At 41.7% G+C, this 22,185-nt stretch overlaps 2 protein-coding genes across 10 annotated transcripts in view; both read right to left on the bottom strand.

The window, feature by feature from the left end:
• LOC119734296 overlaps positions 1-12,553 on the bottom strand; it is a 42,364-nt gene extending 29,811 nt beyond the window's left edge. For 7 of the 9 annotated variants that reach the window (XM_038207714.1, XM_038207715.1, XM_038207720.1 and 4 more), the window contains exons 1-14: positions 12,450-12,553; positions 11,663-12,013; positions 11,382-11,501; positions 10,498-10,845; positions 10,034-10,153; positions 8,887-9,237; positions 8,667-8,783; positions 7,954-8,289; positions 6,145-6,267; positions 4,014-4,355; positions 2,973-3,086; positions 1,772-1,912; positions 1,209-1,331; positions 271-549 (exon numbers count right to left, since the gene is read on the bottom strand). In XM_038207714.1, the coding sequence (XP_038063642.1) occupies positions 271-549; positions 1,209-1,331; positions 1,772-1,912; positions 2,973-3,086; positions 4,014-4,355; positions 6,145-6,267; positions 7,954-8,289; positions 8,667-8,783; positions 8,887-9,237; positions 10,034-10,153; positions 10,498-10,845; positions 11,382-11,501; positions 11,663-12,013; positions 12,450-12,459 (2,875 nt within the window). In that variant the 5' untranslated portion in view covers positions 12,460-12,553. Of the gene's footprint in view, positions 1-270; positions 550-1,208; positions 1,332-1,771; positions 1,913-2,972; positions 3,087-4,013; positions 4,356-6,144; positions 6,268-6,476; positions 6,803-7,953; positions 8,290-8,666; positions 8,784-8,886; positions 9,238-10,033; positions 10,154-10,497; positions 10,846-11,381; positions 11,502-11,662; positions 12,014-12,449 lie in introns of those variants that run through there. The other 2 variants (XM_038207722.1, XM_038207723.1) reach the window with 2 other exon arrangements.
• A 141-nt stretch (positions 12,554-12,694) lies between these two features.
• On the bottom strand, positions 12,695-15,422 carry LOC119734562 (bone morphogenetic protein 1-like; the record flags this gene model as incomplete). The annotated part of the gene is made up of 4 exons (XM_038208095.1): positions 12,695-12,923; positions 13,198-13,545; positions 14,311-14,427; positions 15,062-15,422. Coding segments are annotated over 4 exons (951 nt in total), but the record flags the coding sequence as incomplete, so codon positions are not given.
• Positions 15,423-22,185: the final 6,763 nt, after the last annotated feature.

The raw sequence follows: 22,185 nt of genomic DNA, 5'->3' as shown, positions 1-22,185 counted from the left end.
AAAGAACCATGGGAAACTTAACGTTTCGGACAGTTTGCTATGCCTGTCGTCAGGAGACGAATTCTGTCCCAAACATGAGCGTCCCCGTTTTTTTCCAAACCTCAAAAACAGACAAAAGGGGTTTTGCTAGATGGCGCTACCGTAAATGTACTCTCATTGATCTCTTAACCGTTCAAACCTACAAATCTTATCTGATTTGGTTCTTGGCCATTTTCAGCCTGTCTGTACAATGAATTAAACGTATTAATAATAAAGAAAAAATTGGGAAACCTGGAAGCGCAGCAACTCTGATGTACATTTCACACTGTGCAAAATTAAAGGACTCGTCGGTTGCATTGTAGCGCACTAAATGGGGCGACGACCAGATATCAAGGTTGACAGTGTCAAAAGCGTCGTAGGCAGAGCCATCTACATCAATTGTAATGTAGGAGACACCCGAGTTGTCGAAGACAGAATCTGCCTCAGGTAGCAAGACTCTTGAATAGTTCTTGCGACAGTTAGTGTAAACTGTCAGGTCGGCGGGACAAGTGATGTTTGGAGACTGCACATCTGCAAAAGAAAAGAAAATTTTGATTTAAGTAAAGAAATGACTTCTGTAAAAATTTGCATTCCGATTTCATCCGATTAAGACCACGCCATAGTGCTACTCGAAAGCTGCTGCTGTAGACCTGTTATAGCAGCTCTACTTTAAGAATGGGGTAAACGTCCTCTCTTGTCTGATTTTGAAATGGAATCCTGAACACTACTCTTGGGCCCACTTTTTGATATCTAGTCCAAAAGTCATACCAGTACCCAGTTGTCTGAAGAGTATGCATAGATTTGTGGCACATGGTTTGTTATTCCACACGTTTTTTCTTTAGGGCCTCACTGTAACTATAAGTGCAATCAATTTGTCCATAATTGCCATGAAAGCTTAGATAAAACTCGACCAAAATGATATAGCCATCTGGCATAAATAAATTGATGTAGGTTAACGAAGTTATGTCTACAAGACGCTAACACCGTACATTCAGGGATGCCCCTTTGACTGCGACAGCATCGTGCTTGCTTGCTATTGTACAAAGTAACTGCCCCATGACGGATCCTAAGCAGTAGCTTGTACATGAACAATGATTTCGCCATTGAAGAGGGCCTCCTTGACACATAAATGACTTAACCAAACACCTCCCCCCCCCAATTCACACAACGTTCTCAATTGGATTCCTTACCTGCGCAAGTTGTACCATCTCCTACAAATCCTGAAGTGCAGGTGCATGTGAAACTCGACGGCGTGTCAGTACAGATTGCATTAACATCACAATTATGGGACGGCGGATTGCATTCATTGACAGCTGGAAACAGAAAATAGAAATTTCATCAAGTTTTGAAATAAGACTGCGGCCGATAAAATGTTCAACAAATCACTTATTTGAATCAAACATGAAACTGTTATACCTTTATACCCCCGCAGTGATTTTTTTATTTAAGAAAGAAAATGTGCGGTCTACAATGCGCCATTGTTTTATTTTAATTATAATCCACCACAGTATTCTGAACTTTTCAGTATGTTGGTGCACGGGTGTTACGGTCTAACACAATCCTGTGGCACACCGCAGAGGTACACAAGTCCGTTGCACAATTTTGTAGTAAATATAAAAATAAACCTTTTCAAGCAATAAATCTCCTGGATCACCAATCTACAAAAGACAACTGGGGTATAGAGCATTTTTTTGGTCGATTGGCAACTGCGAGTATAAATGGTTATACAACTCGAAGGTATGGTAATTGTTACCTGGTAGTGGAGTTGTGAAGAAGAGAAAGGCCTTGCATTTGACAACAAAGTCGGAGCAACAATCTCCGAAAGATTCGCACACATCATCGCAAAAGCATCCACCCCTGCTTCCATCTAAGAAACAACGACCTTCACAGCTTGCTATCGGGTTGAATACATTGAAATAGGTTGGATTAAAATGGATCCAGACAAAAATTTAAAGTAATTCTATTTTCATGAATATGCACGATATACTCCTAAGCTATTGAAAAGATAAAAAATAACAGAGTTAAAGTATTATAATCGCTCCATCAACAGATTCTGTATCTTTATTGTTTTTGGTTTTTTTACTTCTTTTTTTAAATCGACGGCTGAAACTATGGAAGGTCGTCAACTTCGCAAAAATAAAGAATAGATGTTAATGTTTCCAGACATATCACTGAATTGCTGAAAATACAAAATAACCAACCAATACCTCCTTCTTACATGCACTTGTTGGCTGGCAAACTTTGTTGCCAACGAATGCCCTTGTGGCAGCCTAGACAAAATGGCGGTCAATGTTTACAAAGAAAGAAACGTTTACACTCATAGCAACCAATGTAGCAAGCGGAGGTCTGTGTGCACATACAGACGGATGTGCGCGGCTTAATTCCATCGACAAACCGCGTTGTGTATTCACAAATAATAATTATTAAAGTACGATATATGTAATCATTAGTATTCCTTCAACAACATTTAAAATGTAGGATAGGAGGTCCAAACAGTTTTAGGACCTCATTCTTGATTAATATACCCCATTCACAGGTCTTTACCCTTCCAAATAAGTTTAAAACTCCATTGAAATGGAACATGTGGTTTTCTTTCCAAATATCCTGTTTTTCAAATCATTCACATAGACAAAGCATTCCTCCTCTGTATTTCATCAAAATTAAGTACTCTTATGTAATTTTTTTTCACGTAATTTATCTTTTGTTATTATGTATATCATTATAATGTCCAAGGAGCAAGGTCCTGAATAAGCCCTGCCCTTCATCTTTTTATGTACCATGTACGAGGTATTATCGATTGCCTATAATGCCTAAAATCAATGTGATTTAGGAAAAACAAACACATTTTAATCCAAGCTTGTCCAGGCCGATCCATTACACTGCTGCCAGTGTCACTGTAATTTGGATACAACTAATTACAAACTAACTAGGATGAAATAAATAAACTGTCTCACCGCAGTCGGTTTCATCACGTCCGTCGACGCAGTCCGAAAAACCATCACACCGACCGTTTCCAGAAACACACACGTTCCCACAGTCAATTTCAGACAAGGTGCACCTCAGCGTTTCTAAGGGGATGCAAGAAACAAAGCTCAAGACCACAAGTAACACGAATGTAGAGGTCGTTACTTACTCCACAAAACAGCTGATGAAACTAAAAAAGTTGCCCTGCATGTACAAATGGTGACCAAACCTCTTGTAAAACCAAGTTTAATCGCTGCAGAACATGTCTATACCGCCCATAAAAAATACCTTTTTTTGTTAAAAGTATGCCAAATCTTCCAAAGAAACCAAAAAAAATATGTTGAAGGCCTACCCATTAAAACTGGTGATTTTGAATTCAAATGCCATCAGTGTTTGTAGCAGAGGTACATGAAAACTTGTGTGATGGAGATGTAATGTAGTATTTCAATGTTATGTTATAGGCACTGTGTACTTGAGAGAAAAACAATTCACAAGCTAAGGATGAAACTCACACCCACGATCCCTGCTTTTTAGTGCAGATATCTTAATGACTGAACCACAGATCCTGCTGGGATCGGCTGACTGTTTCAAATCCGATATAACACTCGGTACGGTAATCAAGATCTTGTGCAACTGAATTATTTGCGTTGGAGAAATGAGAATTAAAATGGCACTTTTCTGGGTCAAAATGACACTTTTCAGGGTTAAAATTACCCGGAAAATGAGTCAGAGGAGTGTCATTTTGCCCTGGATGAGTGTCATTTTGCCCAGGAAGAGTGTCATTATGACCCGGAGAGGTGTCATTTTGACCCAGAAAAGTGTCATTTTGACCTACAACTTTTTTTTAGTACAAGTGTCATTTTGACCCAAAAAAATGTCACTTTGACCCAAAAAAGCGTCACTTTGACCCGGAAAAGTGTCACTTTGACCCGGAAAAGTGTCATTTTGACCCAGAAATGTCAGGCCAAATAGAAGCAAGATTCCGGGTCAAATCTAAACCGGTTTTTTTTGCATTGCAGTGCAGTGCTTACCAGTCGATGGAACGCTAGCAGCAGATAACGAGAATCCCCGGCTTGGAGTGCCTTTGCCTGATTCGAAGCTGATCCACATCATATTTCCATCGGAGAGTAGCTCGGGTGCTTGCCGGTCACCGCTCAAAATAAAAAACACGTCACTGCCATTCACACCATTTATGCCATCGCCAGCTCGAAAAACGCCATCTTCACCCGAAGTCTCGAAACCAGCGAAGGTGATGAGAATCTTGCGATCCTCCTCCGTTTGGATGTTCAACGTCATGCCAAAGTTGTTGGGATAGTCGGAAGGATATAGTGGAGATGCTATGCTAACACTTTCATCTGCATTCAGATATACATCTGCGTATTAAACAATGTAAAAACAAAAATGCTGCGGTTAATAAAGTGATTACCAACCAACTGACCAACATGAGACAGAAAGACTGACCGACCGACTAAATAATCGAACGCCGTTAATAAGGAAAATGTTTCCTTCCATAAGGGCCCTGTCACACTTCTGCGTATCTTAATTCCTGATGAGTTGCGCATTGACATTTTTTTCATACGCAGTCGTACGCACAATACGCACCTCATATGCATCTCTATCGTTTTGTGTAGGTTTTATGTACGCAGATATACACATGGTACGGCCCAGTTCGCAGGATAGTTTTGGGCATGCACAAAACTACGCTGCGTACGCTGTTGCGCAGGTCATAAGTTATAAATACGCAGCGCATCGGTCCCGCATCGGTCGAGTGCGTTACGAGTACGCTATGTGTTCGTGACCCACCCCGTCAGCATATGAGCCGCCTGTATTGGACGTATACATAGCGTACTTGCAGCGCAGATGCAACACACGCTGACCGGCAAGCGGTGGAAATGCGGCAGGAATACGCTCACAAGTGCGTCAAGCATGCGGTTGGCATAAGTCGGGTGCGTCCGGAATACGCTCGGCATGCGCACTGCATACTGACCTAGTCGCAGCCCGAAAAATAATGTTGTGCACTGCATACGGAACTCATCCGCATCTCATACGCAATGGATGCGCTGAATTCGTTACTTGTACGCTAGATGTGCGTCGCACATAAGTCAAAGTGATCAAAACATTTCGACGTTAATTGAGCGTACGGCTGCGTATTGACAATTTTTGATAAGGAACTCGTAAGGAATTAGGATACGCAAAGGTGTGACAGGGGCTTTAGGGCCCTGTCACACTTCTGCGTATCCTAATTCCTTATGAGTTGCGCATTGACTTTTTTGTCATACGCAGTCGTACGCACAATACGCACCTCATATGCATCTCTATCGTTTTGTGTAGGTTTTATGTACGCAGATATACGCATGGTACGGCCCAGTTCGCAGGATAGTTTTGGGCATGCAACAAAACTACGCTGTGTACGCTGTTGCGCAGGTCATAAGTTATAAATACGCAGCGCATCGGTCCCGCATCGGTCGAGTGCGTTACGAGTACGCTATGTGTTCGTGACGCACCCCGTCAGCATATGAGCCGCCTGTATTGGACGTATACATAGCGTACTTGCAGCGCAGATGCAATGCACGCTGGACGGCGAGCGGCGGAAATGCGGCGGGAATACGCTCGATGCATCAAGCATGCGGTCGGCATAAGTCGGGTGCTTCCGGAATACGCTCGGCATGCGCACTGCATACTGACCTATTCGCAGCCCGAAAAATAATGTTGTGCACTGCATACGGAACTCATACGCATCTCATACGCAATGGATGCGCTGAATTCGTTACTTGTATGCTAGATGTGCGTCGCACATAAGTCAAAGTGATCAAAACATTTCGACGTTAATTGAGCGTACGGCTGCGTATTGAAAATTTTTGATAAGGAACTCATAAGGAATAAGGATACGCAAAGGTGCGACAGGGGCTTTAAGGACACATCTTCGCATTATATACATCATTCAATGGCAACAGTGGCGTGGTCAACTCCATCACAATTTCTCGTAAGTCAATCGGAAGTCGATCACAAATCGTCTCAGGTCCAGCCACAATTTATGCATATAAACTGTGACAAAGGCAGCTGTTTAATATTGTCATCCCAGAACTGTGACCAAACTTGGGATGTTCTTGTGATAACACTGAATCGCAAGCCTTCCGCGGATTACACTTTATGAATCAATACCATAATTGCAGTTTGATTCATCACTCCCATCCATGCAGTCCGGTACGTGATCACACTGCCAGTCACTCCTAATGCACACCGAATGTCCACAATCCAATTCGTCCGCCGAACACGTCAAATTTTCTGCATTAAAATAAAGAAAAGCAACGATATTTTTTATGACCCGGCGGGCAATATTTTTCAACTGAGGTTAGACATCTGACGTACATCACCATAATAAAGCAAGTTAGATTTGGAACTACAGCCAAAGCATAGTTCGACCACAGACTTCTGATCGAACACAAGCTAGTCAAATATGGCTGGACTAGTCTATCGGCCGAATCCGCGGCTACCTTGAGCCAGGTTCTATAGTCCACTGTTTGCGACCAGCCTGTAAATGGGATGGTTGCATCGCTGGTACTGGTAGCAAAAATCATGATCACAATCACATCAGGAACCCAGGACAAAAAGGGTTTCGTGGCGACGTTTTGAACACAACACGACTAGAGTCTTAACTTTCGCACTTTACTATCAGTGCGCAAGCATAAATTGCATCACGAATCAACTGTGACCAGCGGTCGACCAATGGTCCTTGATCGAATCTGCTCCATGATGGTAGGACAATCGTAGGCTAATTTCTCTATCGGGTAGTAAGGCCAAAAAAAAAATATTCGGTCTCTTGTCAGACCAAAGTTCCGGAATTGACGCGGCCACGCGGCTTTTTTTGTGCTTGGATTGTACAGACAAGGTGGGGTACTATTTTGCTTTTTTGGTGTCCTCATGTACACTCCTCCATAATTTGCCTTGGTGCTTTCGATCATTTGCCAAAAAAAAAATTGAGGTGCGGAAATAGAGGGCACTGTTGGAGCTACCGCGGAACATTTTGGAAAAAAAAAAAGATCGACGCGCGCGCTGACCAGAGACCGACTTATTTTTTTTTGGCCTAAGTATAATTAATATATTGACATATTTTCTAGGTACTAGGTTAGGGCGACAATTTGTCATTACAATGCTGTCGCCCTATTCATAAAACCGCCATTTTGACGAGGGCTAGGACTAGGGCTAGTCATTGCTTTTCCAGGGGGGGGGGGCAAGTGCCCCCCCCCCCCTCGCGACGCCCATGGGGCTAGTGTACGTATCCTTGCATGAAAGCTATGTATATTAGGCACCTAGTGATCTGAAACCATACACCCAAACCCAGACATTACCTCATCCACATTGGAATGCATGAACCCCAACTTACTAAATGAATAATGAATAAGGCCCCAACTTGGATCAGATTGCACCCTAGAACAATGTAGCCCTTTGATAAGCATAGAACCTCATGTGATGTACTGAGATGTATTGAGACACAATAAACCAAGCAAGCATCGAAGCAACAACTATTATCCATGTGCTAGTGACAAGCTCACTACATTACAGCTAGGGCTAGGGGTTAGGGTTAGGGTTTAGTGTAAGGGTTAGGGTTAGCAGTTGGGTAAGCGTTTAGGGTTAGGGTTAGGGCTAGAGTACGTTTTGTGCACAAGTCAATGGAAGTGTCGACCTATTGTGGTTTTTGAACACAGGAATTCATGCCCATATGAAGACCCATCTCAGCAACGAGTCTGATCTTGTAGGACGTCGTACCGACAACAGAAATCCAAAAAGACCTCCATTTCATTCATATTTTCAGACGGGTTTTAGTATTGCTCACCTGTAAACATGTTATAACGACCCGTTATGGATGTCTGCTACTATTTGCTTCACTCTTTTTTTTAATAAGCAACTTCACTATACAGAAGCAAACCTTCTGTTCAAATTAGCAAAGCCGTTTAGTCATGATTTGCATACCTTTCTGGACGCTAGAAGCGGACAACAAAAACCCAGTCCTTGAGATGCTTTCATCGGATATGAATCTCAGCCACATTGTGCTGCCGCTTGACAGCAGCTCAGGAGGCAGTTTGCTCCAGCTCCACTCAAAGAACGCAGTGCTGTCTCCATCTCCGACCTGGAGGAAGTCCAATCTGTTCTCAGTGTCAAACGCCGAGAAGTTCAGTAGGATCTTTCTGCTCTCTTCCGTTTGAAGGATCCAGGTAACGGTCAGGTTGTGAGGATAGTTCTCTGGATACAGGGTTGAGGCTATCCGCCCTGTCTCGCCCGCACTGAGATACACGACCCTGTCCTCATCTGTTACCAGAAACATTACAATAATTAGGTTTTTGCATTCCACTTGTGTCCGCATGAGAATCCAATACGAAAAGCACGGTGAAAACATGTTAAGAAATACAACACTGGGCAGACAACACTTGTTATTACAATAGTCAAATGAGAAAAATATGGATCAGTAGCTTTGGGATATTAATAATATCGGTTGCATTTCATATAAAACCTTTAGACGCCTGGCATGGCTTGCATAATCCGGCGGCGTGTGAATATACTATATACTTGAAAAATGTATCAAGCGTTAATGGGAGGAAGAGCGTTCGCAACTTAGACATATTCCAAAATACAACAGAATTAAAACAGAACTAAATACAACTTTTAACCTCTTTTGATCTACTTACCGCAATTGAGTTCATCACGTCCATCCAGACAGTCTGACTGACCATCACACTGCCAGGCACCAGGAATGCAAACAGAATGTCCACAGTCTACATCACCAGGGATACACGTCAAGGTTTCTGCAATGAGATGGGAAGTAAGGAGGTGAGTGATACGATTCAACGTGTCCCAACAATCGAGCAAATGGCTGGTGAGGCTGGGGGATAACTTAAATTTAATTACCGTTTGATGGAACACTGGAAGCCGATAGATGAAAGCCATCGCGACTTGAGTAACCATTCGAGGTGAATCTCAGCCACATCTGATTTCCATCGGACAGAAAATCTTGTGGATGTTTGGTTCCATGCCAAACAAAGAACTCGTCGTTGGCCGTATTGTTACCATCGCCAGCACGGAGATAATCTCCATCTCGTTGGGTTTCAAATTCTAGGAATGTGATCAGAAACTTGAGCTCTTCTTCTGTGGTCAGGAGCCAGGTGATGTCGAGGTTGTTTGGATAGTAATTATCAGGGTACAGTGTGGACCTCAGTATGGCTGTCTCACTTGCAGGGATATAAACAATGCGATCTTTATCTGTGTGATAAAAAATATCATTGCATTAATTAAGCTTTGTACCTCACGGTGTGAACATTAAGTAGTTCAGACCGACGATTAACCAAAATAAAAAAATAAAAGTTGTGTAAACATACCTCGTTAGGCAATGTTATTTACCCAACATTAGTATCAGGCATGCAACTTGGATTTTGTGTAGTAATTTTCAATTTGAAATGGCATTTATGAGAAGTAGAAAACGAGGAAATCAGGTGATCCGAGGAAAAGTTGCTGTAATTCAGGTATTAACTGACATTTGTGAAGAATTTGCCAAAGATTGTAGACCAGCAGTGTAGTGAGCGTTTTAACCATTGCTTTAAAAAAAAAAACGTTTTCTGAATTTGTTTTCACGAAAACCACGTTTTTCGGGATTGGGCTGTTGATTTTAATGTCCAGTACCCCACTGTAACATCCAGCCCCTACTCGCCCCTTGGATGAGAACCTATAGCTACCCTGCTGGTGTAGGAAGGTGTGGGCAAAACACCAACCCATTTGCCTCTTTTTGTGTGTGAATACAATAATTACATAATTACTCCATTTATTTCAAATGGCTGGTTTTCTTTAATTCATTTTTTCCCTACCATTAGCTGATCTCACGCTAGTTTGTAATGGAAATTTGTAATTTGACCCAATCTTTACTCGAGATCAGATATTTTTTCACCCAAAACACTGCAAATAAATGTACGCACTTTATTCAGTAGATTTTAAGAAAGGTCTATTCACCAATTCCGTACCCACAAAGCATTATTTCCTTGATCGATTAAAAGCATTATTTTACCACAGTTGAGTTCATCTTGGCCGTTGAGGCAGTCTGATTGGCCATCACACTGCCACGCGTTAGTGATGCATACATCATGCCCGCAGTCAATATCCGCCAGAGGAGGACACGTTAAAGTTTCTGGGGGAAAAGTACCGGTATATAAAACATTTTGAAGCTATCTATATGGCAATTTCAATAGAAAAAACTTCGCCTTTATAATGATACTATTTTCAGATGAAAAAAGATGCACTCTCGGTTCCTAATTCGCTGAGCCCAGGTTTCAAGACTGCTTCCATCTTCATATTGGTTCAATTGGGGTTGATGTATGAAAAGAAGGGTTCTTGACTTAAAAAAAACTTCATGTTTTGCATTTGCCCTCATAAAACAACAAATGGAAAATTGCATCTTCGAATCAAAAAAATGCACTGAATTACATGGCAAATACTTCACTCTAAAACCGAGGGAAATTTGAATTTGATTACCAGTTGATGGAACACTAGAAGCCGATAGTTCAAAGCCATCGCGACTTGAGTAACTATTCGAGGTGAATCTCAGCCACATCTGATTTCCACCAGAGAGCAAATCTGGTGGTTGTTTGGACCCATGCCAAACGAAGAACTCGCCGTTATCCGTATTGTTTCCATCGCCAGCACGGAGATAGTCTCCACTTCGTTGGGTTTCAAAGTCTAGAACTGAGATGAGAAACTTGAGGTCTTCTTCCGTTGTCAGGACCCAGGTGATGTCGAGGCTGTGGGGATAGTTGTCAGGGTACAGTGTGGACCTCAGTACGGCTGTCTCGCTTGCAGGGATATAAACAATGCGATCTTCATCTGTGTGATAGAAATCAAATATACAAATTAGCTTTGGTCTCACGGTGTGAACAAATTGTAGTCCGGACCAACGATTAACCAAAATAAAATTTCAAAGTTGTTCCCGAATTGTGCAGTGTAAAAAGGAAGTTGTGTACACAAAAACCGTTTGGCGATGTTTTTTAACCCAAAATTAGTATGAAATTACCCTACTTGTTTTTATTCGGGTAATAATTGACAATTTGTAAAGAATTTGCCCACGAGTGTAGGCAGGTGTTATGTTGACCAACATTGGGCAAAACACCAACCCATTTTTTTTGGGGGGGGGGGGGGTGTGAACACATTAATTACATAATCACTCCATTTATTTGGAATGGCCGGTTGTCTTTTGATACGATTTGCTGCTGTTAGCTGATCACACGCTAATTTGCAATTTGACTCAATCTTTACTCAAGATCAGATCTTGTGGCACTCAGTTTAGATTTCGAGAAAGGTATTTTCGCACATTCCGTACCCACAAAGCATAATTTCCATGATGAATCAAAGCATTATTTTACCACAGTTGAGTTCATCTTGGCCGTTGGGGCAGTCTGATTGGCCATCACACTGCCACGCGTTAGTGATGCATACATCATGCCCGCAGTCAATATCCGCCAGAGGAGGACACATTACAGTTTCTGGGGGGAAAGTACCGGTATAAAGAACATAATTTTGTAGTTGTTACTATTTACCTTCGCATCTTCGCCTTTATAATGATACAATTTACCATGAAAAGGATGCACTGTCATCAAAGTTTGTTGAACCATTCAAACCACGAAAACAAATCTGGCAACTATACCTGTCACTGGCACGCTTGAAGCCAAAAACAGAGCATCTGCATCGAGGTCTTTGCCTGTAGGTTCGAGTCGTATCCACATTGAATTTCCGTTTGAGAGCAAGTTCGGAGGCCTTTTGCTGTTGCTACTCCACCGGAAGAAGACGTCCTGGTACATGCTGCCATCGGTACCATCACCAGCTCGAAAAACATAGGATCCCTCTATTGCTACCGAGTTAGGATAAGTGATGAAGATCTTCCGACCAAATACCGTTCGAATGACCCAACTGATGTCGATGTTGCTTGGGTAGCTGCTCGGAAAGGGTATGGATATTTGGGCTGTCTCATCAGCGTTGAGTTGTATGGATCGATCATCTGCTAACAAAAAATGCAGATTACTTAATAACGTCTGAAACAATTGATTGCATTCTTGCAAAATGAAAAACATGCTAAAAAGGTCATTTTTTGTTTACACGTTTACACAAGGCAGAACTTTTTATTTCACGGCATCGTTCCTCTGTAAAATCCACCTGTTACCTCCTTTAGCATTCATTCTGCACTTATTACGTCTTTGTTTACCAATACACTCTTTCCATGGCGGCAATCTTGGAGGTTATTTCAATTCTGTAGCAAAGTATGAATCAAAACGCCAACTGATATGTATTTCAGCGGAACAAAAGCACTGCACCTCCAAAATGGCTGTCACGCAAAGGATCTATAACAATACTGATCTAAGTAATGCTGCACTGCCATTGCATCTCGGAATGCAGCAAGCGGTCATCGCTGTTGGAAGTCATCAATAGTTAATTACCACAATTCATTTCGTCACGCCCATCGAAACACTCTGTTAGATAGTCACACTGCCAGGCGGCTGGTATGCACACTGAATGGCCACAGTCGACCTCACTTACAGCAGAGCATTCCAAGCCTCACTTTCAATTTTTTTTTAAAAAATATGGCTTATAACTAATCTCACATTTTAAATTATTCATCAGAGCAGATCGGTATTAATTGGTAATTAACTTTATATCGTTACTTTCATTTCTTTTCGCAAGCTCCAAAAATGAAGATTTTATCTCGCTTTCAATTTAATACGGCCGACTCGTGAGTAAAGCCTATTGCATCTCGGAATGCACCAAGCGGTTGCAAGTCATCAATAGTTAATTACCACAATTCATTTCGTCACGCCCATCGAAACACTCTGTTAGATAGTCACACTGCCAGGCAGCTGGTATGCACACTGAATGGCCACAGTCGACCTCACTTGCAGAGCATGTCTTGGTGTCTGAAAAAAAAAAAGTTAAAGAGCTTTCAATTTAATAGTTCTGCTGATGACGTTTGCTTTGTGACTACCTTTGACACGATCTCTACAGACTTTATATTGCTAATGGGTATATGTTATTTATTGCGTTTTCTTATGGGACACAATGGCTATTTCAATTCACAAATATCTTCCCAAACTGCAGGTATTAACATCAGTATGCATCAGCACGAAAAGGCCCCTCACTTCCGAGGTAGTCAGTACGTTGTGTAATTTACTGAACGGGTGTACTGCTTACATGTGGATGGTACGCTGACAGCCGATATCGAAAAACCGCTTCGTGTTTCACTTCCGTCAGATGTGAACGTCAGCCACATTTCGTTTCCATCAGAGACAAGTTCAGGTGGTGGTTTAGTCCAGCTCCATTCGAAGAACGCGTTGGCTGCGCTACTGTTACCGTCTCCTGCCCGGACCAAGTCAAACTTATATTCGGTGTCAAAACTGAGGAAAGTGACGCGAATCTTGCGGTCGGCTTCAGCCCTGAGGATCCATGTGATGTCCTTGTTGTCAGGATAATTGCTGGGGTGAAGTGTTGACAAGAGTCTGGCCATTTCATTGGCACCTAGGTCAACAATTCGAACTTTATCTGTAATAAAAATCGAAATGGTTGGACAAGGTTGGATAAATTTATTTAACTTGTAAGAATCAGGTGTTAAAAACTCGCGGTTTTCTTATACAGACCTTCAACTGACAGGGTCTTAATGAAGAGCCGCGCTTGAAAATACAAATCAAACACTTCAAATTGACAAATACTGTAGTATAAATCGAAGCAAAATCCCTTCATCTTTAGCTGATAATTATTGTTTTTTTATTCTATTTTTCCTATTCTCCAAGGTCCACCTCATGAAAGTGTATTAGATGAATTAAGGGGGAAAGTGTGTTTTTGTACATTTTATTCGGAATACAACATCACAATTGTTAGGAGATGCTCCAATCGATATATTATTCGGGACACTTTTGTTTTTAAACTCTTTTATTTGAAGCCCTTGTTCAAAACTTCCACTGTTCGCTTGAAATCACTATTTTCTGTAATACAATTATGCCTTATATAGCCCTTCTAATGAACCCAACATAATTGTGTTTGTAAACAAATTATCCGGCCCTTCAGTCATGGTATAGAACATTGGTGATCCTGATGTGGCCCTTTGGTGTTCACTATTATAAGCCCTATATTGTTTTCTTAGGCCTAGACTGGCTATAATTATTATTGCTGTATTATGTTCTTATTTTTATGGCTTTATTATTCTGTCGCTGGTCTATAACCGGTTCGTATAATCAAGGTTTATCAAGTATTTTTATATTTTTTTCTGTGAGCGCTGTCTTCAACTGCAACATCAAAGCATATACTTACCACAATTAAGTTCATCTTGACCGTTGAGGCAGTCTGATTGGCCATCACACTGCCACGCGTTAGTGATGCATACATCATGCCCGCAGTCAATATCCGCCAGAGGACACGTCAGAATATCTGGAAATAGATAGTTACTAAACATATTGTATGAATGTAAAAAAAAACCAAAAATAAAAACCGATTTGGTCGGTAGGTCATCGGTGGTTGCTTTCACAAGTATCTTTTTTCTATGTTCACCAATATCGGTGCTATTTCTGACAAAGGAGGGCGTTCTTGTTTTCCGATAGGCACACACTGCTCTATTCATAAATTATTAACCATTTGCTCAATGAAGACAGATGACAATCAATTTTTCTCATTGACCACAATGCATATATAATGGAAACACCAGGATTTAAACTTCAGCATTCCTAAAATGATATCGCTTTTGTGCTCCCGAAGATGGAAATTAGTGTAAGTTTAAAACCAAAGATGAAGTTCTATCGTCACAAAACTAAAATATGTCCCAAAAGAGTATTGTAAATGGATGATTGGACACACAGGTTTTATTGGACGGTTATCGTTAATTAATCAAATATACGGTCATTTAATTTTCATAACAGCAATATAATACAAGATTTGGACGCATTTGTGACAAAAGAAACGAAAAAGCAATCCCACACCGCAGTCGTTTAAAAATGTGGTATAGAACTTGACAGTGAATTCCTGATGAGCTTGTCAGCTGGAGTTTCTCAAGCTAGTTTGTCCTCACCAGTTGTTGGGACGCTGGCAGCTGACAATGAAAACCCGTTTTCTGTGTCAGAGTTATCTGACGTGAATCTCAGCCACATCTGATTTCCAGTGGACCTGATGTCTGGGGGTTCTCGGTCCCCGTGCCACCTGAAGAACGCGTTGGTGCTAGTGTCGTTACCGTCACCTGCATTGAAGAAGTCGTAACCACGCTTTGTTTCAAAACCGTCGAAGGTGATGCGAATGCGTCGGTCCTCTTGTGTTTCGATCAACCAAGTCGCGTCTACGAAGTTAGGATAGTTGCTCGGATAGAGTGGAGAGGATATCTCGACAGTCCCGTTTGCTTCAACAAAGATGTTCGAAACGTCGCCTGGGAAAGGATACAACAGTTTTGGGAATTAAATTGTGGTTACAAATATTATACCTCTAGAAACTGTTGACTTCATGTTTGGTGTCAATGGTTACAACGACACTTGATGATTAAAACAGGTATAACATATTATAGAACGTGCAAATTGACCTCAACAACCTGTGAGATTTTACGAGAATACGGCACATCCGGGCACCTTGTATAGGCTCTACAGCGTGTGAAGTGTTCGCTCGTACCCCCCCCCTTCCCCAGCAAACAGGGCAGGGTGGGGGTAAATGCTAATGTGTAGCGTACTATTTGTTTGCGTTTATTTATGGTTTGATCATGATACAGGACACCCGCCACCGCGGGAGGGCTCTCACAATAATTGGTCCATGGATGGAAAGGTTTCATAACATGCCATGTGATCAACCGATCATTATTCATGCATATGAGAACGTAAACGCCACGCCTGATAATACAATTCCGTTTCTAAGCACGCACAAATGTTGTCCAATCAAAAGCTTTACCTGCGAGATGCCAATATTTTATGGGAGCGGAAACTAGTCTAGTTTGTCCCTCGCGCAATGACGCCGTGAGCTATCCAGTTCTTGTAATCATGGAGATCACTGAGTGGTTTTCAACTTACCCCTGACAACTATTCTTCCATTACAACTTAGTTTCTTGGCAGTCTTGGCTCAGGACGTCATCAAGAGTGATAGTTGTATTGTTGTGTAGCGTCCTTGCATAATTGATATATACGTTCTCTCGTTAGTGCGAGTATAAGAGCGCTGGCCTAATTGTTGTGCCATTATTAGAGGGCGTACTGTGCACGATCCACTATCGATCACTAGGGTCTTGGGCCAAGACTAGTTCCTTGGGTACACAACGAGCCATTCCGATCTGTTCTGTCACGATAGATGTGCTGTGATTATTTTCAGTAGAAATCAGTACGCAGTCACATACTTTGGGTGGAAATATCAGTTGAATCATTCAAAACATAACTGTTCTTTTTTAATATATTCTGACAATTTATCGGCGGGAATTCAACAGACACAGGGCATTTAAACCTCTTTTTTCGCGACGTCATCAGTTTTTTTTCAAAATCAGTCATGAATTTTGTAGCATGAACAGAAAATCGTGAAAAAAGGCATATCTCGTCGCAAAAAAACCCGTCACATCCACTTAAAAGTATTGACGACCTCAGAAAAAAGGTTTACGACTATTGAACAAATTCAGGACGTCGCTAAAAAAAAACATAACTATTTGTGACAAATATTTTAGACGTCGCAGAAAACTTCATGGCTAGACATGAAAAACTACACGACGTCGCCAGAAAAAAATCAAGATTGGTCATGACCCTCCAGGGCCACCATACCAATACAACACAATGATAGATTCTTCTTCTTCTTTTTTAAAGTAACAAACAGAACATACTAAATTCATTTTTCTTGCAATGGGTTTGGCAGATGTTAAAATTGTAAAAATGTTAAAATTGCGAAAATTGTGTCTGGCGTCATGACGTCATCAATACAGAATATTGCTTATATACATGTACATGTATTTTTTTTGGACATTTGGAAAAGCCCTATGTTCTGTTCATAAACGGCTACCGCTCTATAGTCTGAAAACTCGATAGTCCGAAGGTTCGATAGTCCGAAGTGTTAATTACTATACCTCATAAATATTCATCAGGCAACCGCGGCATTTCATTGGTCCATTCCAACAACTCAACCGTGTGAAAGTTTTTACTATCACCCCGCGTTTTCGTGACGCGCAAAAACCAGGGAGGTACTCTTGGTTCTTGGTTGGTTCTTCTCCTAAATACTCCACTTGGGAGTTTATACAGGAGGCCAGAAACACCGGAGCAAACCCCTTCTCTTAGCGATAAGTGTTTACTGGGTTCTTTTACGTGCATTTATACAACACACGGGACCTACGGCTTAACGTCCCATCCGAAGGACGAAGCAATAATGGTTAAGTGCCTTGCTTAAGAGCACAAGTGTCCGCCGGCGGGCTCGAACCCACGTCACTGTTGCCTCTGAAACACCAGAACGTGAGTCCGGTGTTCTTAATCGCTAGGCCATCACACTCCACTTTCACACACCTGGGTCGCAGCAGTTAGATTTGTTCCCGTACTGTGTTATCTCTTTACCAACAACGCATCAACCTCGTTCCCATTGGTACGAGATCTTGCTGCGCCATGTTGTTTCCCATCATGCCTTGCGCGATCTTCGCGATCTTTGTGAAGGAACGCGCACGCGCCCATGGAGTCGAGGCTGACGACGCATGTGCTTTACGTGCGTACCGACGGTGGAGAACACCAATGAGGACAGTTGCATGTGGCAAACTTTTACGGTATACATCAAAATGGCGACCGGTACTTTAACATTCACGCAAAACACTGCATTTATTTTTATTGTGTAAAATTTCACCTACTTCCTCCTCGGTTAAAATCGCAAAGTTAACAGCATCGGTCGCCATTTTGATGTATACCGTAATAGTCTGCCACATGCAACTGTCCTCATTGGTGTTCTCCACCGTCGGTATGCACGTAAAGCACATGCGTCGTCAGCCTCGACTCCATGGGCGCCTGCGCGTTCCTCCACAAAGATCGCGAAGATCGCGCAAGGCATGATGGTAAATAACATGGCGCAGCAAGATCTCGTACCCATGGGAACGAGGTTGATGCGTTGTTGGTAAAGAGATAACACAGTTCGGGAACAAATCCAACTGCTGCGACCCAGGTGTGTGATAGTACCACCCTGGTTTTGCGCGTCACGAAAACGCGGGGTGATAGTAAAAACTTTCACAGAGTTGAGTTGCTGAATGGACCAATGAAATGCCGCGATTGCCTGATGAATATTTATGAGGTATAGTAATGAACACTTCGGACTATCGAACCTTTGGACTATCGAGTTTTCAGACTATAGAGCAGTAGCCGTTTATGAACAGAACATAGGGCTTTTCCAAATGCCCAAGAAATACATATACATGTATATAAGCAATATTCTGTATTGATGACGTCATGAAGCCCGACAAATTGCTCGCAATTTCAACATTTTAACCATTTTAACATCTGCCAAACCCATTGCAAGAAAAATGAATTTAGTATGTTCTGTTAGTTACTTTAACAAATCAACAACAAAAAAGAATTTATCATGTTGTTGTATTGGTATGGTGGCCCTGGAGGGTCATGAAAAATCTTGATTTTTTTTTGCTGTCGAGCCATATAGCGAGCAATACGCACGGGTGCCAATGACATACCTGCAAATGTACCGGTATAAGACTATACCTAACTGTAAAAGTATCGTACATCATTGATTTACTTTTGGTGAGTTTTGGAGGACATGTAATATATTGACTGCAGTTTTTGCCCTTAAGAGATTTAGTTTTGTTAAACTATTATATTACATCATTCGACGGGGTTGCGTTTTTAGGCGGCTGGGGGAGCACATTGCGCTTTTATAAATGTATCTTCATCTGAATACAATTGCCTGAATTAAAAAATTCAGTTTGTGACAATCAATTAGAATTATTACTTTAAATCTGACATCCTCTCTCCAAAGTACATCATAAGGCAAAGTCGTCACGGTGTATATTACCGGCTGTATAAATCTCGGCCTATGCTATATTTCACGGCCCTGCTCTACACGAAGACACAAAATACAATGCAGAATTTAATCTTGTTCCGGGTAATTTTTCTCCCTTTTTCAACTTGATTACGTGGGTTCGCTTTACCCCTATATAACAACAACGCAATAAATAAACGGCACAATAGAAATATCTTAACGCACGAACTCCCTCTTCGGATATAAACCTTTCCCCTACATTTCGTCGAATTCAGGGTTTAACGGGAAAACCCCACATTCCATTGGGGCGTTGGCGTATTATCGCACAAAGCCAATAGTCCTTTTTAAAAGTCCCATCAACAAAACAGGTGGATTTTCTTTTGTTCACCTGCCGCCTCTCATCCTGGTTATGAACGCCCTCGGTCATGGTTGAACAATAGGGATCCACTCAAAAGTCCGAAGGTTCAATAGTTCGATGGTTTAGTGATCCGAAAGTCCGATAGTCCGTATTAACGCACAAAATGTCCTATACCCGAGAGTTCATTCGTCCTAAAATGAATTGATTCGAGCATTTTGATGCGATAGGTTCCTTATTCCCGATCAGGTTCGATACTCTGAAGTTTCGTGTCCGAAGGTTAAAGATGGTCCGACTTTAGAATAAGGTTAATTAGTCTAAAGGTTAATTATTCTGAAGGTTCAAGAGTCTGAAATGAAAACAATGTTCAACAGTCCGAAAGTTCGTTAATTCGAAACCACACTAGGTTCAATAGTCCAAATTGAAATAATGTTCAGTGCTGTTAATTCGGACTGTTGAACCTTTATATTGTCGCTTCGACTATGGAACTTTATCATCTATTCGGACTATTGAACCTTCGGATTATTTAACCTTACTGTATATTCGGGATAATATACAACATGGTTTGTCGGGAAATAGTGAAAACTAATGACCCGGGGTGTTGGATGATTAGAACTATAGTCCCAATCATCCAACACGGAGGGGTCCTTTGTTTTCACTATTTCCCCGCAAAAGCATGTTGTACTTGTTTTACCCTACCCCATAAGTATTCATCAGGTAGCTGCGGTATTTCATTCGTCCATTCCACCATGTTTTTGATCGTGCAGTATTTGGATAAAGTGAAACGATATTTTAATTTAAGGAGACAGACAGAATAGAAATTTAATTTTGTGTCATTTAATAACTTTAACATTCACGCAAAACAAAGCATTTATTTTTATTGTGTAAAATTTCACCCACTTCCTCCTCAGTTAAAATTGCAAAGCGAACACCACCGGTCGCCATTTTGATGTATGCCGTAATAGTTTGCCACATGCAACTGTCCTCACTGGTGTTCTTCACGGTACGCACGTAAAGCACATGCGTCGTCAGCCTCGACTCCATGGCTGCGTACGTGTTCCTTCACTAAGATCGCGCAAGGCACGATGGAAAACAACATGGCGCAGCAAGGTCTCGTACCCATGGAAACGAGGTTGATGCGTCGTTGGTAAAGAGATAACACAGTACTGGAACAAATCTAACTGCTGCGTCCCAGGTGTGTGATAGTAGGGAGGTTTCGCAAGCGAACGGATACGCTTACACTTACGTTTAGCTATCCGTATCCGTTTTTTACTTACGTGTAGCGAGCGAGATATGCGTGTCGTCTGCACGTTTAGCGGATAGTGATTGGCTATGACGTCATACGTGCAGACGACACGCATATCTCGCTCGCTACACGTAAGTAAAAAAAACGTATACGGATAGCTAAACGTAATGTGTAAGCGTATCCGTTCGCTTGCGAAACCTCCCTAGTATCTCCCTGGTTTTTGCGCGTCACGAAAACGCGGTGTGATAGTATACAAATATAACATGGTTAGAGGGTGGACAGTCGATATTCGCTCCCCGAGGTATTGGAAGTTGACAAACTAGTTCCCGAGGCGAAGCCGAGGGAACTAGTTTGTCAACTTCCAATACCGAGGGGAGCTAATATCGACTGTCCACCCGAAATAAACCATGTTATATTTGTTTTACTATACCTCATACATATTCAGTTGCCGAATTTTGTTTTATTATTATGCACCTAAAACAAAATTCGGGGAAACTTGTACAGCTCACCAAAAAATTCAACTTCAATTACTAGTTCGGTTCGTTTGCAATATAATACAGTTACTACAGTTGTAAATACAAATGTTTGCAATGTGTACAACTTTCTTTTGTACAGGAGACATCTTTACACGGTCTATAAATTTTCTCCAGTACGGCATCATTGAGCTCTGGAAATTAACATTTACGCGAACCATGCAACCATGCATCTCTCCTGGGCGATGTTCGCGCGTGCGTACTGCACCCGTGCGACAGTTCCTCGATTGCTCTGTAAAGCGCATGCGTAGTAGACTGTCGCACGGGTAACCCATGCGACAGTCTACTACGCATGCGTATTTACAATGTGCGTGAATCCTCGTGCGCGCGTTTGGTAAACAGCAAGAATAACATCTGGCACGTGATGGTGAATTGACCAGTGAACGTTCGGCTCTCGATCATGAATATGTATGAGGTATAGTAATAAAAACTTTCACACGGTTGAGTTGCTGGAATGGACCAATGAAATGCCGCAATTGCCTGATGAATATTTATGAGGTATAGTAATGAACACTTCGGACTATCGAACCTTCGGAGTATCGAGTCTTCAGACTATAGAGCGGTAGCCGTTGATGAACAGAACATAGGGCTTTTCCAAATGTCAAAAAAAATACATGTACAAGTACATAAGCAATATTCTGTATTGATGACCTCATGACGCCCGACAAATTTCTCGCAATTTTAACAGTTTTAACAATTTTAACATCTGCCAAACCCATTGTAAGAAAAACGAATTTAATATGTTCTGTTTGTTACTTTAACAAACAAAAAAAAAAGATTTATCTTCTTGTTTGCTTGGCAGCTTACCCCCTCTTGGTCTAAACCTGGATCCGCCCCTGATTTTTATGGGTCATGTAGTTAAAATTATAACACCTCACCCGCAGATTCTGTGTCTTGATTGGCCGAGAGCGAGTCACATGATACTTTTTATTTTTACTATCTTTCTGTGCACGGCCCAAAATTCCTATACCCATAGCAACCAACGTACTATACCATTAGCAACCAAAGTACTATTTCCACGGCGCGGCATTTGTGTGCAAATGCATGCTGGTGTGCGCGTTGCGCGTTGCACGCAGCGCGTTTTGTTCCAA

This window comes from Patiria miniata, unplaced genomic scaffold, assembly GCF_015706575.1.
Source record: "Patiria miniata isolate m_02_andy unplaced genomic scaffold, ASM1570657v1 HiC_scaffold_27, whole genome shotgun sequence".
NCBI lineage: Eukaryota > Metazoa > Echinodermata > Asteroidea > Valvatida > Asterinidae > Patiria > Patiria miniata.
The sequence above is the reverse complement of the archived record's forward strand: the minus strand, read 5'-3'. Positions and strand labels throughout refer to the sequence as shown.